Raw genomic sequence first — 16,340 nt, forward strand, 5'->3', positions numbered from 1 at the left:
TATAATCACTTGCTTCCGGTAACGGTCGTATGTGTATCTAGTTCCGGCGTAAGAATGACCTCTGACCTAACCTATGATATAGGATATAGGAGTAGCCTAAGCTTAGGGGAGAATAGACACATCTCTGGGTTCAAACAAACAGGGCTGGGCAACAACCTCAAGCTCCTTAAGAGTTTTGTTATCAATTACTTTATTTTTGTTTATTAACAAATTAAAACAAGACTATTTATTTGCACTTTTATTTTTTATTTTATGTGTTTTCTCAAACACATTATGTTTGATTGAATAAAAAACAGAGGTGTAAAGTCCAGGTTCAGAAAGTAAAAGTCCTGCTCAGTATTTTGTTCCAATCACCTGGATTTGCTAATTTGCTAACAGTTTTTCAGCCAGGAGATATAACTAATTTGTGAAATCAGCTGGCTGAGTTCATGGGTGGAATAAATACATGGCAGGACTTTTACTTTCTGACCCCTGGACTTTATACCTCAGATAAAAAAAGACACAAAAGTAATTCCATATGGTATCAGGTAGAAAAAAAATGGGACTTTTATTTTGATCTGGCGATATGACCTCATAAAGCTGCGCTGCGCTCCCTGCATCAGTTGTCATTCGGATTAAGAAGGTTTGTGTTTAAGCATTTTAGGTGTTTAAATCGATACAAAATGTTCAGTAAATTTATAGTTTTTACAGGAAATGGAAAGCGAATTATTTATCATTGAATATAACATTGTAATGCTTTATCTAACATTAATGAACGGGATTTTTTTTTGTCAGTCAAGTGTATCCACACATGAGTAACAGAAGACCTGTGCGTCTAATTTCTCTCCCTATATCGTGAATGAATCAGTTTATCATAAACACGAATTCGGTCACTGGCAAGTTGTGATGGGTTTGCCAGTTGCAAACGGAGGTTTTGAAAATCCAAGTCATGAATTAGGAAAAGCGCTATCAAATTTGTGAATTGAATTGAATTGAATTGAATTGAACCGAACCAAATTATTCAGTGATTCGAATCGCTCGATTCACCACACGTAGTCGCTGACGAGACATGCTGTTCAAAACAGTGTAAATGCAACGAGAACACAAACACTAACGTGTAATGACAACTTTAACAAACAACTGCAAATGTTTTCATCAAAATGCAGTCTATAATGAACGAAAAAAATATATACCAAATGTGAAGCTTCGATGCTTAATGAACCACATATAATTTGTGTTAATTTATTGGTTAGTAGTGCTAGTTTTGAGTGTTCTTGGCTATTCAGACCATTAACTCTCACTCTGACTGACTCTTACCAGTGCACTGAACTACTGAACTAGAGCTGATTGAGACACACTGAGATTTAGTTTGGATTTATTTTTCTTTCTGTTAATTATTTTTTTTAATCTCAATCATGACAGAGTGTGCCAAACCCACAGAAAAACTTTTGGTGAAGCGACTGAGATACGCATGACACACTTATAGAGATGGCGTCTATTAAAGAGGAGAGTGAAGATATGAAGATTGAAGAAACATTTAGAGTAAAACAAGAAGATACTGAGGAACAAACAGGTTGGTTTCATTCTCAAAGCTGAACTCAGTCATTTGATCCTTATTAAAATGTCCAGCTCTACATAAATGAATGCTATTTTTTAGGGATGCACCAATCCGAAAATATTGGTTCATACCGATAATTCTTTATATTTGAAAGCCGTTAACTGATATATTGGCCGATAAATCTAAATGTAAATCCAAATTTTAAAATAAATTTGAGAGCCTGATTACAAAAGCAAAAGTCTAGCCTAACCAATAAAAACACTTCAACCTATATCAAACATATACATTACAGTGGCCTATAGTGAACCAGTGTACATTTTAAAATTTATTTTACACTCCAAATTTCTTTATCAAAAAATCTGTTGCCTTACAAATAAATAAAATAATGCCTCTATAATGCAAACAAGTCATTGGACAACATTACTTGCGTATAAAGAATCAAAATGCATATGCCATGGTTAAATAAAAAAAATAACTGCATATGCATGAAAGTAATGCATCAATGTTTCTGAAAAAAACATCTAAAATGAATATTGCTGTTTCAAGTAACAGCATTGCTGAAGCTGAAGAACTTAGCGGCTTAATTGACTCAAAGCATTATGTAAATAATCAGATATTTATGCATCATAAACATTACAACTACAAAAAGTTGCAAATGCACAAGTAAATGTGAACTTTAAGTTCCGTGCTAGTCAGAATGTGATGTGGATGCGCTCTTCCTGTAACAACGCGCTGAAACACGGCAACTAAACCCAAAGAATTCACAACGTTTTATTATTATTGTGTATACAATTATAATGTTATGTAATATAACAGTCCCCATTAAGTGATGGGAAGATCGGATCATTTTACTGACTCTTGTTCGATCTCGTTCATCAAAATGAACGAATCTTTTTTCGAGTCAATTCGTTCATTTAAGTGGCTTTAAATGTTATACGTTTAACTGCTGAATTCCCCGAACACATCCACCTACGCAATCTTGATCATATTCTGAATTAAGAAATCATTATAATGCAGTATAATGCAATTACAAAAATAATTACTTTACCTTCCGAGTCTTTCGTTCATTTGTCTCGTGACAGACGCAATGAACAAGGTTCATGAATGACCCAATAGTTATTAATTTTGTCCATTGCTGTTTGAGCTGCATGTGCTTTATTACTGTGTTAATAAACTTAACTAAACGCATCTAGGCCTATATGAGAGAAATCAGATATACACACAAAAACTATTAAACTTATAATTGCACATAAGGCTGCAAATGCACAAGCAAACTTATAGTCATGGTGTAATTCTTTTGTGGACGTGCTCTTCCCCTAACGCGCTAAACACGGGAGAACAAAGAATTCACAACATTTTTTTACTGTGGTGTTTTCTTTATAATTTTATGTAGCCTATATGACAGATTTGTGCTGCACATGTTGCACTGAGCTGTATTTTCCCTTTCAAAGTGATTCCAATCATATTTCAAACAATTAAAAACCATCATGGTGAACAGTGCGCATCTGAAGTCTCTCAGCTGAAGGAAATAATACATTATTTATCAGCTTTAAGATATTGGCCAAATCGTCTTATCGGAATGATAACGATAACATTAAAAATGAACATATATCGACTGATAACCGATATGGCTGTCAATATATCGTGCATCTCTTATATTTTTGAAGAATGTCATACGAGTGTCCTAATTAAAGTGGTTTTATCTGACATGAGGTGGGTCCCTCATGTGGACGGTATTGTATCATTGGCTGGGTATCGTTTGGGTTTTTTACGATACCGGTGCCAAATTGATACTTTTAAAACAAAACAACAAAACAAAAGAATAGCTTTTTTATAAAAAAAACAAACAAACATTAAATTGAACAATATATTAAAAGTTTAAAGTATACTTAAATATATAAATATAAGTAGATGCAAAACACAACAAATGTAGCCTACATTACAAATTCACAATAAAACCTAAGCCACCTGACCCAACTATAATAATTTAACACTAAATAACAGTACTAATAACAGGCGTTAGTAGAGGAATGCAAGCAATCACGATTTTTGCGTTTTTTCTTCATTTGCATAAGGCTACGTCCTTCTTTCTTTGCACTTTGTGCATGTGTATTGAATGTTAAATAAATTAATAATGATAATAAGACTGTGTTTATCATGGTGGCTCCGTAGATTTGCACTTAAAGGGGGGGTGAAATGCTATTTCATGCATACTGAGTTTTTTACACTGGTAAAGAGTTGGATTCCCATGCTAAACATGGACAAAGTTTCAAAAACTAAGTTGTACGTTTGAAGGAGTATTTTTGTTCCAAAAATACTCCTTCCGGTTTGTCACAAGTTTCGGAAAGTTTTTTTCGAGTATGGCTCTGTCTTACGTAAGATAGGGCGGAATTTCCTTATATGGGTCCTAAGGGCACTTCTCCGGTAAGATCGCGGCCGCGCGCGCACTCGTAGACTAGAGCAAGAGAGTGAAAGCAGTTCGCCATCAAAGCGCCCTGCCCGGCTTTTGGGAAGTCAATGTCACCAAAGAAGTGTGTTTTTGGTTGCCAGGGCAAGACAACCCTGCACAGATTCCCAAAGAACCCAGCGTTAAGGAACCCGTGGATGGAGTTTGTTTTCCTGAGCATAAACGGAGTTGTGTAACTGTTAGACTGTTTGTTCCCTGCATTTCGACGATGATTGTTTTATAAACAAAGCCCATATCGACGGATTTGCAGATCGTCTAATGCTTAAAGGGGTCATATAATGGTACATGCACTTTTACAAGTTGATTGCACTGAAATGTCTGTTGGCAGTGCCTGTACACAACCATCCTATCATGATTAAAATCCATCCAGTGGTTTTGTTTTAATCTCCATATATGTTTGACCATCTATGAAATCAAGCCGTTCGATATTGTGACGTCATAAGATCGTACGCCCCTCCCGCGATTGTGATTGACAGCCGTGTTTCAACACAAGACCCGCCCTGAGCGAGCTGTGACAGCCGTCGTCATAGTAGTCCGCCATTGTTGATATGCTGGAGTAGAATGGCGTCTAAGCGATTGTGGTGTTCTGTTCTTAGATGTAATAAGGAACACAGCAGTCATTTGGATGTTCCTAAATCTGAGCCGTTGAAGATGCAGTGGCTGAGTTTTGTTTTTGAAGCAATATGCCCAAAGGATTGACGCGGGGATTCCCTCACGGGGATTCCCCACGATGTCCATGCTTTCATGTTTACGCGAATCATTTCACACCAGACAGCTTTACAAACGAGAAAAAACGGATCGGTACCAACGTGTTACTGCTGAACCTCCAGAAGATGTGAGTGTAATGTTTTATTAACCTTTATATTAGTATTTATATTAATATTTGCGAAATTTGCAAACCTTGCTGCAGGCTTCACAATGAATGCGTCTAAGGTTTACACTCAGGGTACATTACGGCATGTTTTCTATGTACGACGTTCTCAATATAATTCATAATCACACGTTTATAACGAATAACACGTGGTTATTGTGTTAGATACGGTGTACCCACAGAACAGAGGGGCGGGGTGAGCAAAGCTCATTATCATTTAAAGACACATGCACTGAAACGGCGTGCTGAAAACAGAGCTGTTTTTGACCAGGTAAAATTAGTGTTTTCTTACAATACTAATGAGAATTTTTAATTAAAGTATATTACAAACTTTTAATTTAGACCCTAAAGAATCATATTAGCTTGTACAAAAATGGCATTATATGACCCCTTTAAGGATCGAGCAGTCACAATGATAAAGGTTCGCGGTCGTGCGTTGGAACCGGACGGTGAGTAAAACTGTTTGTTGAACAAATGTCTCTGTGTGTTGTCACTAGCTTGGCGCGTTAGCACAGCTAAGCTTCGCCCACAGGGCCCGCCCCCAGCCGCTCGTTTTTTTCCGGAAAGACTCGGTACAGCCTATCTTTCTGTTAAAAATTTAATAAAACAAAAGACTTTTTGGAGATATGAAGGATGCAATATTACTCTATAGGTACTCAAGATTAACAGGAGATTGAGTGAAAATGAGCATTTCACCCCCCCTTTAAGTCTAAACAGACCTTGAATGAGAGAGAGATCGACTGAGCGCATGCAATTACCGGCATCTGTCCTTCAGGTCTTATATTCATAAAAAAATAATTATAATAAGATTGCCATGTCAAAGGAATGTGAAATCTTTGTTGTATCATCCTTTTAGCGTCATTTAAAGAATGGCGTCAGCGCTGTCAATGCTTTAAACCAATATTGATCTCTATGAAGTGAAGCATCAGTTTCAGCGTTACCTATGAGGCGCATTGCTGCTTTGTAAAGTGGCTCTCAAAGTTAAAATAGTTTCAACACCTTGTTTAATTACATCTATCTTTGAATGAATGTGCATTAGTTGAATGAACGGTTTAATGACCATCAAAGACAGTCCCTTGCCGCCACCTCGACTGGTCAGGCATTTAAGTGGCACTGAAATCTGCGTTCTGATTTGGTCCGGTACATAACAGTCATATAGGTACCGGTGCCATATTGGTTTCGGTAGTCAACCCTAGGGGACATGCATGTGGGGATCACATGACCAGACAAATAGAGTGCTGCAGGTATGACGTCACTTTGAAGGCCAACCGACAGTTCGCATCACACTGGTTTCCTCGACGAAAACCTAATAGGATTTTCCCATAGGCTTTTAGATTATCGCTAAAAACAAGCTCTGATCAACAAAAGTTCATGATACTTGCACGTTTTGTCCATAATTATCACTGATGAATAGAGCTGTAGTAGTTATCGATTATTTTAGTAATCGAGTATTCTACTGATTATTCAATCGAGTAATTGGATAAAAAATTGTGGTGATAAAAATGTGAACAACAGCCTTTAAAATGACTTGAAATGCAAATATAGGTAACACTTTACAACAAGGTTCATTGGTTAACATTAGTTAACATATACTAAGAATGAACAATACTTCTACAGCATTTATTAATCTTAGTTAATATTAATTTCAACATTAACTACTACATTTTTAAAATCAAAGGTTGTATTTGTTAACATTAATGTACTGTGAACTAACATGAACAAACAATGAACAGCTGGATTTTTATTAACTAACATGAACAAAGATTAATACAGTTACAAATGCATTGCTCATTAAAGTTCATGTTGGTTAATACATTATCTAATGTTAACTAATGAACTATTGTAAAGTGTTATCCAAATATATAATAACAAGCAATAATTATTGGTTCAAATAAAGTATCAAAGTAAGTAATCATTTGGGTTTTATTGAACAACTCTGTCAAAATACACCATGTAAAATAAATTATATTAAATAATATAAACATAACTTACATTACACATTACAACAAATGCCTACAGAGGGCGCCAACGGCCTGGTTACACTACGACATGATCAAATCCTTGTTTAATATTGGCCAAACAACATTTAATTCAAATGTCAACTTAATCTTTAATATTTGGTCACTTATGTACGATAGAAATGCAACAGACGCTGTAATTTCTTGAACAAGAACGTGCACATCAAAATTTTACACTTTTATTTTGAAATCGCGATGAACAACAATTTGCATATTCAGAAATATATTTATGTATTCTCCTGTGTTGGCATAGATTTACAAATGAGTTGCATTACAAATCTTGTGAAATGGCGCACACTGCGTTCCCAGATGAATGTTATGAGCCACACAAACTCAGAAGCATGCAGAGATGTAGTTTGAGAAACCCGAGACACGCTCCACGGATTTAAATGTTTACAGTTACAGTGTAATTACCAAACACAGACCGCGTCCGATGTTTTGCGCTATCAAATACACGTTATTGGAAACCTTAACAAACAGCACATGCAGAGACTAAAGCTGGCGACACACTGCTGCGTGGCGTTTCTGTTGCGTGGCGGCTGCGTGGCGTTTTCTATGTCTTTGCACACCAGAAACATGTCTGACGTGACGCTGCTGCTGCTAGGTGACATATGATAAGTCTCATTGGTGATATATTTGACATATTGGGATATAGTTGGGGAAGGCCTATACTTCATGTTAAACATATAGCAGCAAAGACAACGTCGGCAGTGTTGATGGCAAAATAGGCTACAGACTATTTCGTTCTGTATTGACAGGTGCAGTATTTGAAAATTGATAATTATTAGGGCCCAAGCCCTGAAAGGGCGGAGGCCCTATTGTTTTCGTAAGGATTTTTTTTTTTTTTTTTTTTTCTTCATTATTTTTTTGTGTGCCTTTTTGCCACTTTTGGGGTCCTTAACATGCTCAAAAACTCTTGAAACTTTGCACACAGGTCAGAACCCGCGGCCATCAGGGCCGGACTGAAGCTGGTACCCGGGCGTGGCAGGGGGGCTCGACAGCGCCCCCTGGAATGGGGTCCGAAATCTTGGTCCATATATCAAACACGCTTGCATGTAATAATATAAAACTCAGTACACATATAGATCTCATCGGGCCGCACAACTTTCGTGCTCTAAGTTTTACAAAAGCCCAACAGGAAGTCGGTTATTATATGTTGTTTGGAAAACGCATACAATGGAATGTGAAATACTCCTCCTAGGGAATTCATCCGATCGCCGCCAAACTCGGTGTGAATGAAGTCAAGACATTGAGGATGAATTCTTGCGAACAGATTTTTGATATCTCGAACGGTTTGGCCGTTGCGAGGAAACGAATTTATGGCGAATAATGGGACACAGGAAGTGTGTTATAACTTCAGCATACATTAACTGATCTTGCTGAAACTTCAGCAGTGTATTCGTTGTAAGAGGCCGATCACATGGATGTGACCTTTGTGAGTCAAAGTTATAGCGCCACTAACTTGCAACAGGAAGTGTGTCACTTTCAAAATGCTTTGAAATCACTTTCTTATTTTTACCCGATTTGCTTAAAACTTTGTGTATAATGTAGACCAAGGGTGGGGAACGTCCGGCCCCCGGGCCGTAACCGGCCCGCAAAACAGTTTGATGCGGCCCGCGAGTCAATTCCTCCCCAAAAAAAAAAAAACTTAAGAAACAAAAATCTCAGCAATTACTTTTCCTGTGATAGAAAACACAAAATAGGCAAAGTGGCAAGCAGCACGAGTCCACGAGCCGTAAGAGCAGGACGAGGCCAGTAGCGCGAGAGTTAATGAGTCACCTGCGCGCCGCATCGGTTTCAAGTTTCTCACGGATGAGCTTCGGAGGCGCGCGCGCCGTACCGGTTTCAAGTTTCTCACTGATCAGCTTCGGGGCGCATAAAAGGATCGGAACGAAGACAGCAGAGGACCAGGCATGGACTTTACTGTGTGTGCATGTGTGTGTTGCGTGTGCGTGTGTGTGGTAGTCGTCCACGAGGGGCTGCTGCTTTTACTTTCGTTTTGTCATTTGCGTATTAAAGTGGAATGAGTGGCCGACTAAAAGTGGCCGACAGCAAGTAGAATGTGTGGCCGACTAAAACAATTATTTTAACTATAAGTAACCCAATTTGTCTAGATCTGTATTATTTCCTTTGTATAATGAGCTTAAATATTGCTGCGCAGTCGTGTGATTTAGTCTGCTTGATTAACATTATTACAAAGTACTCTGATATGTAGCCTATATATATATAAGGTCCTCGAGTCGAATGTGTTCGAATATTTCACCAGCATCAGCCTTTTCACAGTTTGTATCACTCCGCTTGTCTGTGTTTGCGCAACTTGCATCATTAAGCCAGTAGGTGGTGACAAGTGACTGTCTTTATGAGTGAACAATTGAAATTTAATTGAACTGATTTAATAGTGCCAAAAACATTGATTTACTCAAGAAAGAAACAAGATGCTGAAACCAATCTTTAATGCTAAAAAGTTTACATCTATGCAAAATAATCCTTGAAAGATTTCTCATTTAAGGCCATTCCTGTTTGGAATATGTGATTGTGTATTGTCAACAATAAGCAGAAACATTTTGCATTTCCATTTTGTAGTGTGGATCATTCATTTCAACATTTATCCTCATTCTCATGTTTAAGAATCTGTTATCTTGACAAATAATTTATGCTACTGCCCACTGACATGCTTTTAAAGCTATTGTTATAAAAAAATGTTGGCCTTCAAACACCTTAAAATGCACATATGTAGGTCCGAGAAATCCAAATTTTCTCGGGGGAGCATGCCCCCGAACACCCCTAACTACTTCACATTTCAATGTGAGTGTCTGTGTGGTAATATGGGCTGGTGTGCCAACAGTGCCAGGACTGAATTTTTTAACCAGTCTGCTCCCCTGCATATAGGCCTAAAATATACATTATTCTCTGTATCGAATCATGTTATCTTGTTACCCACCCCCAGCCCTTGATGTTTCGGGCTCAGCCCCTGATGTTTTTAAAACCTAGAAACGCCCCTGCTCATTACAATGGCCCTTAAAGAATGTTAAAAAATAGTAAATGGCCCTTGATAGGAAAAAGGTTCCCCACCCCTGATGTAGACACACGGCAGATGTAGACCTGTGAAAGGATTATTGATATCTTAGATACTGTTGCCGTGGCAACGCATCAAACTTTAATATTCTTTTTGGATGCTTTTGAGACTCTTCACATGCTTGAAAATGCATGAAACTCGACAGACACATCACATTTATTATACAGTAGACATGTGCAAAGTTTCAGAAACGGGTGTGGTGGAATGGCTCAGTAGCGCCACCTTCAGTCAAAAATGGGGGCTTAGTTTTTCCTAGAATCACAAAACTTGGTAGGTGTATTGTTCTCATCAAGCAGGACACCTTTCTAATTTACAGTCATAACCTCAGACCCACAGGAAGTCAGATATTTTGGTTTCAATGTGGATTTTCTGGAGAATTTTCTCTCTCTCTTTCTGTGTCTGTGTGGGGTGTGGGGTGGGGGGGGGGGATTTGTCTATTCCATTTAATCTTTGTTTTTCAAGGTTTCAGGGGCTTTTGGGGCCCTTAACTTGCTCAAAAACTCTTGAAACTTTTCACACAGGTCAGAACCCACGGTCATCAGGGCCGGGCTGAAGCTGGTACCCGGGCGTGGCAGGGGGGCTCAACAGCGCCCCCTTGGACACGGTCTGAAAACTTGGTCCATATATCAAACACGCTTGCATGAATTAATATGAAACTCGGTACACATATAGATCTCATCGGGCCGAACAACTTCCGCACTTTAAGTTATTAGCTCCGCCAAAAAAGGAAGTCGACTATTATGGGTTGTTTGAAAAACGCATGCTGTGGAATTTAATGTACTCATCCTAGAGAATTCATCCAATCGCCTCCAAACTCGGTCAGCATGAAGTCAAGACATTGAGGATGCTAAATTCCGGACGGATTTTTGATATCTCGAACGGTTTGGCCGTGGCGAGGAAACAATGGCGAGAAAAGAGAAACACGAAGTAATATAACTTCTGCATACGTTAACTGATCTTGATGAAACTTCAGCAGTGTTCGTGGTAAGAGGCCGATCAGATGGATGTAACTATTGTGAGTCAAAGTTATAGCGCCACCAACTGGCATACATATATATATATGTGATGGAGCGATGGAGGGCCCAAGCCGGTGACACCGCCACCCCGGTGGCTTTAGTGTAACTAAAGGCACCAGGGTGGCGGTGCCACCGGCTTGGGCCCGCAATCGCTGCTCGCAGCTATATTTATATATATATTTATTTTATTTTTTTTAAATTACATTTATATCTGCATTTATGTTAAAACCTAGAGACTTTCAAACATCAAAATATCATTTATTAATATGTATTCGTGTCAAAATTACATATAAACATCTTTTCTTATTTTATTTTGCCTGGAAACGCTTCAGTGTCGCGTGAAAAATAGGCGTCGGTTCTATTTTGTTTTCCGTGCAACTCGAGCCGAAAGTGTCACGCAGGCAGTGTGCAAGCTTTAACCTGTTAACATGGGAGCCGAAATAAAAATGCTCACGCCATGCAACCACTGTGTTGCTGGCCAAAGTTTGCATGGAGCAGCATTTAGGCCGGCGACACACTGGCTGCATCGTGTGAGCGTCTTAGCTGCGTGGCGCAGCTCTCTCCCCATATGTCGAATATATCACCAATGAGCTGAATATAGGGAATATGGCCAACTCTTATTTATTTATTTATTTATTTATTTTTTGCTACAGATTAGAAGTGCTTTATTTCCATAGGGTGAAAAAAATGCAGTGTTTATGCAACTTTACACAAAATGAAAATATTAATATGACTTTTTAACATTTCCAGGCAATGTTATGCACTGGGGAAAACATGTCTCGAAAGCATTAAACAACAACATATCTCTCAAAAGAACACTTGGGTCATACACTTTTCCCTCAGCTCGCGCTGTGGCCTCCACCTTTTCTTTTTTTTATAGTTGGCATTATTCACTACTGTAAAATTATGTGACTGGTAGACGTTTTCCATGCACAGTGCGCTGTCCTGGTTAAGTGATAATCAAATTCAGTGATTTTTTTTTCTCATTACTTTTGTTTCAGTTTTATTGATTAGTTGATGCAGCCCTAATATCAACAATGCATTCCACAAACTTGTAAGGTTGTGCTTTTTTTTTTTTTCAGGTTGTGAGTAAATAAAAACTATCATTGGCATTACAGTGAATACGAATGATAAGCTTATACATGGAGAAAAGCAGAGGACCTAATACTGAGTCCTGTAGCACACCATACTTGTCTTTGATGAGATGTCTCTTCATTTACACAAACAAAGTGGTTGTGGTAAACCATGCTGGTCCGCAAATGCCAACATAATTCTTAAGCCATCCAAGAGAATATTGCGTTCTATGTTGTCGAAAGATTAAATAGCACTTGATTTTGGCATCTGTTTGCAGCTACATCTCTCTTCAAGTCATTTGTAACTTCAAATTGTGGTTTAATAAGCGCGTTACAATAATAACTATGATTGCAACTGGTTCAAAATGCCACTGCTAGACTATTGACCAGTACGAGAAAGATGGACAGAATCACCCTGATTTTAACATTCCTTCAATGTTGTGTTTGTATTGTTTGGTTTCGTTGATTGCTTTGTACAGCACTTTGGGCTGCACTTGAGGCAGTAGAAATGTGCTTCATAAAAAAATAAAATAAACTAATAAGGGGTTTGATAACTGACAGCTTTTTTGGACTGTAGGCATTTTGGACGTTTCCTAAAGAAAGTGAAGTTAACTATTGAGAAGAGGTTCTGAGATTACAAGAAATGCCTCTGTTTTTTAGTAGGTTATGATGTTTGTTGCTTTGTGCCATTAAATTGGTGTTAACTTGTATTTGTTTTTTTTCGCTTTAGACCTGATGGCACTGAAAGAGGAGAGTCCAGAACTGAATGACATGGAGGGTAAAGATCAGTATGAATATCATCATGATTTCATGGCTGGAGAAAAATCCACAGAGACTGAAAAGACATCATCACGAAAAAGACGTCGGAACAAGTCTAACAAGTATTTCACCTGCCATCACTGTGGAAAGAGTTTCAATCATCTTGGAAACCTTAAAGTTCACATGAGAGTTCACACTGGAGAGAAGCCTTTCACCTGCAAACAGTGTAAAAAGAGTTTCACTCAAAAACAAAACCTTAAAGTCCACATGAGGCTTCACACTGGAGAGAGTTCTTTCACATGCCAACAGTGTGGAAAGTGTTTCACTCAAAAAGGAAACCTTACAGTCCATATGAGAATTCACACCGGAGAGAAGCCATTCACATGCAAACAGTGTGGAAAGAGTTTTACATATAAAAACTACTTTAATTCCCACGTGAGCAGTCACTCTGGAGAGAAGCCGTACACATGTGATCAGTGTGGAAAGAGTTTCACACGTAAAGCATCTTTTAATTACCACATGAAGATTCATTCAAGAGAGAACTGTTTTGTATGTCATCACTGTGGAAAGAGTTTCACCTATAAAATAAGCCTTAAGACTCACATGAGAGTTCATACTGGAGAAAAGCCTTATTCATGCACTCAGTGCGGAAGGAGTTTCACATATAAAGCATCTTTTGACTCCCACATGAGAAGTCACTCTGGAGAGAGGCCTTACATGTGCAACATGTGTGGGAAAGGCTTCCCACAGAAAGGAAACCTTCAGACTCACATGAGAATTCACACTGGAGAGAAGCCGTTCATGTGTCTTCAGTGCAAAAAGAGTTTCAGATATCAAAGAGATTTGAAACATCATTTGCAGACTCATTGTGGAAAGAAATTGCAGTGTTCTGAGGGTGGTAAGAAGTTTAAAAAAAGGAGCCATTTTAAAAATCACCGGGGCACTCACCCTGGAGGAAGACAATTTAATTGTGATCAGTGTAATAAAAAATTTATTTTGCCATTGCATTTAGAGATACACTTGAAAAGTCATGCAAATGTGAGACCCTATTCTTGTTCTTTGTGTGGAAAGTGTTTCAAATGGCTTGGCCATTTAAAATGGCACCAGAAAATATGTCTCTGTGTGAAGTCAAGGCTGCATTCAGACCTCAGCTAAATGTGGACCAAATCTGTTTATCCACCTTCATGAATTTTTTTTTTTTTTCATTTTCTTTTGTCAAGTACATATGATCACTTGTGGCCCCACCTGACTTTCTCCTTTGCTATAGTTTCAAATATTGAATGGTTGCAGGAAATGCCCTTTAATTTCTATTGTATGGAGACGTTGCTGCATTCCAAATCTTTCTTGCTGTGAAATTCCACAATGTGGATGAAAGTTTATAAATAAAAGGACAGAAACTAAATGAAATAATTACCTTACTTGATTCTTCTTTAGTGAGAAAACACAAGTGTTGTCAAGTAGGGCTGTCACGATATCAGATTCTTCCACACCACGCTTATCGTGTACAAAATAATTCACTGTAACGATATATCGCAATATCTGCAGAAACCTTAAAAAAAAAAAAAACTGTTATCACTCAAATTCATCTTTACTTTAATTTTTTTAGCCAATGAATCACATCATTACATACCAAAATGACAAAAATTGAGACGCTGGCTTCTTTGACACTACCTAATTAATAACCAGGAGAGAGAAAATTAAGGTCAACAGTATTATAAATAAGCTTAAACAAATATTGCATGAAGCTCTAGATCAGGGGTGCCCAATCCTGCTCCTGCCAATCGACTGTCCTGCACAGTTAATCTCCAACCCTAATCAAACACACCTGCCTTTAATTTTCAAGTGATCCTGAAGACCTTAATTGGTTGCTTCAGGATCACTTGAAGCAACCAATTGCACCACACCAATTAAAAGGTGTACACCCTGACATGTGGGCCCTTGAAAAAAATCTGTACTGTATATCCAAATGAATCGATATTGAATCAAGATCGAAATCGAATCTCAAGATTATGAATTGAATTGTAATTCTCACTCCAAAAGTTGGCAGTCTTGCACAATCATCTATTTTGGCCTTGTACCGATATCATACTGTAATGCAATTCCTGTTATACAGTCCCTAACAAGAGATGTGGCCTGTCAATGTGATGAACCATCTTTGAAGAGTGTGTCAATTCAGACAGAAATCCAAAAGCTGAAAAGACGGAGTAAAGTTATAGGCTGCTAGCTATGTTTATCTTCATTCAATTAGCTGGTAATAGTCTTCTTGCGTTGTGTTTCATGGGTTTGATTGTCATATGTGTGTTTTTTCAGCAGTTCAGGTGAAGCCTTTAGACCACTCTGTTGGTGTGAGTGTTGGCACAGGTATTGAATCTCCATGTCTCACTTCAACACCAATTAAAAGGCCACAAATGAGAGACACTGCATCTGATGATAGCTCAACATGCAACTCCAAACAATGTTCAGATGTCACCTATGAGCCTGATATCACTCAAGAGGGCAGTGAAAAGTAAGTCCATATGTGGTAGAGGTTAGTTTTACATAGATGTATACACAAGCTATCATTAAAACTTCAGACATGTTAAAAAATGCCAGGGCATCTAGGAAGTTTGAGATGGTAAAGCAAGATGCCTTATTAGAAAGTATAATATGACTTACTGACTTTTGATTGTCCAGGGTTTGCCAACAACTCTTCAAAGCCAGGAAATACATGGTGTATGAAGACAATTTGCTACTATTTCGGAAGTGTGCAGCATGCTGCCATACCTGCAACAGTTGACAAATTTGTAAATGGGACATTTGTATCCATCACACAATGGATGATAAATGTAAAACTGACAAATACGCACAAAACAGGCCCTGAAAGAGGCGAATGCCACTTCCGACACATAAGTTGTGATTTATAAAAACAAACTTGACGGGAAAATGTGTGCACGCAAACTCTGACCCATGCGTACGAACATTCTAGAGACGGAGCAGTTTGGCGACACCGAATGGTGAGCTGGAGTTAAATGTCTCTTTGGTCACTTTTTAGACAGAAAATTTAAAGGAAATTATACATATACAGCAAGATAATACAAATATAATTTCTCTCACCAAGCATCACATGAAGCAAACATTGAAATTAATTGAAATACATTTCTTACATACGGTTCCTTTAACTACAGAGAGGATTGCTTATCTTTTTTTTCTTTTCTTTTTTTTCAGAGGATTGCTTATCATGATAATAGCATTGCATATATTATAATATACAATATTTTTGTGCAAATAATGCACAATAGACCTATCTGTTTCCATTAAAAATATAAATCAATTAAAAATAGTATTTGGCCAGTGGAAAGATTTAGAAAAACTTTATCTGAAATGTATTTTATATTATTTGATTTATTTATTCAAAAACAAGGCAAGGCTACTACATGTTTTTTAGCAATGTAATGTGACAGCACATCCATATCATATTTTCCTAATGTCTTGTACTGTTAAACATGGTATCACGTGGATGAATATGCATATGCAAATGATATGC

General features: G+C 37.9%; 1 protein-coding gene across 2 annotated transcripts; it reads left to right on the forward strand.

Annotated features, from left to right (window-relative positions):
• The first annotated feature begins 562 nt into the window (after window positions 1-562).
• LOC307157465 (uncharacterized protein) lies at window positions 563-14,215 on the forward strand. Of its 2 annotated transcripts, none has more exons than XM_079869376.1 (3): window positions 563-622; window positions 1,402-1,552; window positions 12,789-14,215. In XM_079869376.1, the coding sequence occupies exons 2-3, from the start codon at window positions 1,468-1,470 to the stop codon at window positions 13,970-13,972; spliced, it is 1,269 nt and encodes a 422-aa protein (XP_079725502.1). In that variant the 5' UTR covers window positions 563-622; window positions 1,402-1,467; the 3' UTR covers window positions 13,973-14,215. The 2 variants fall into 2 exon arrangements, with proteins under 2 accessions (XP_079725502.1, XP_079725503.1); XM_079869377.1 differs by having other exon boundaries at window positions 609-622; window positions 1,420-1,552.
• The last annotated feature ends 2,125 nt before the right edge of the window (window positions 14,216-16,340 follow it).

This window comes from Squalius cephalus (assembly GCF_949319135.1).
Source record: "Squalius cephalus genome assembly, chromosome: 4".
NCBI lineage: Eukaryota > Metazoa > Chordata > Actinopteri > Cypriniformes > Leuciscidae > Squalius > Squalius cephalus.

Coding starts and splice junctions, on each gene's coding strand:
- LOC307157465 (XM_079869376.1), top strand. CDS start 1,468: ATGGCGTCTATTAAAGAGGAGAGTGAAGATATGAAGATTGAAGAAACA. Junction 1,553..12,788: donor AGATACTGAGGAACAAACAG/GTTGGTTTCATT, acceptor TTTTCGCTTTAG/ACCTGATGGCACTGAAAGAG.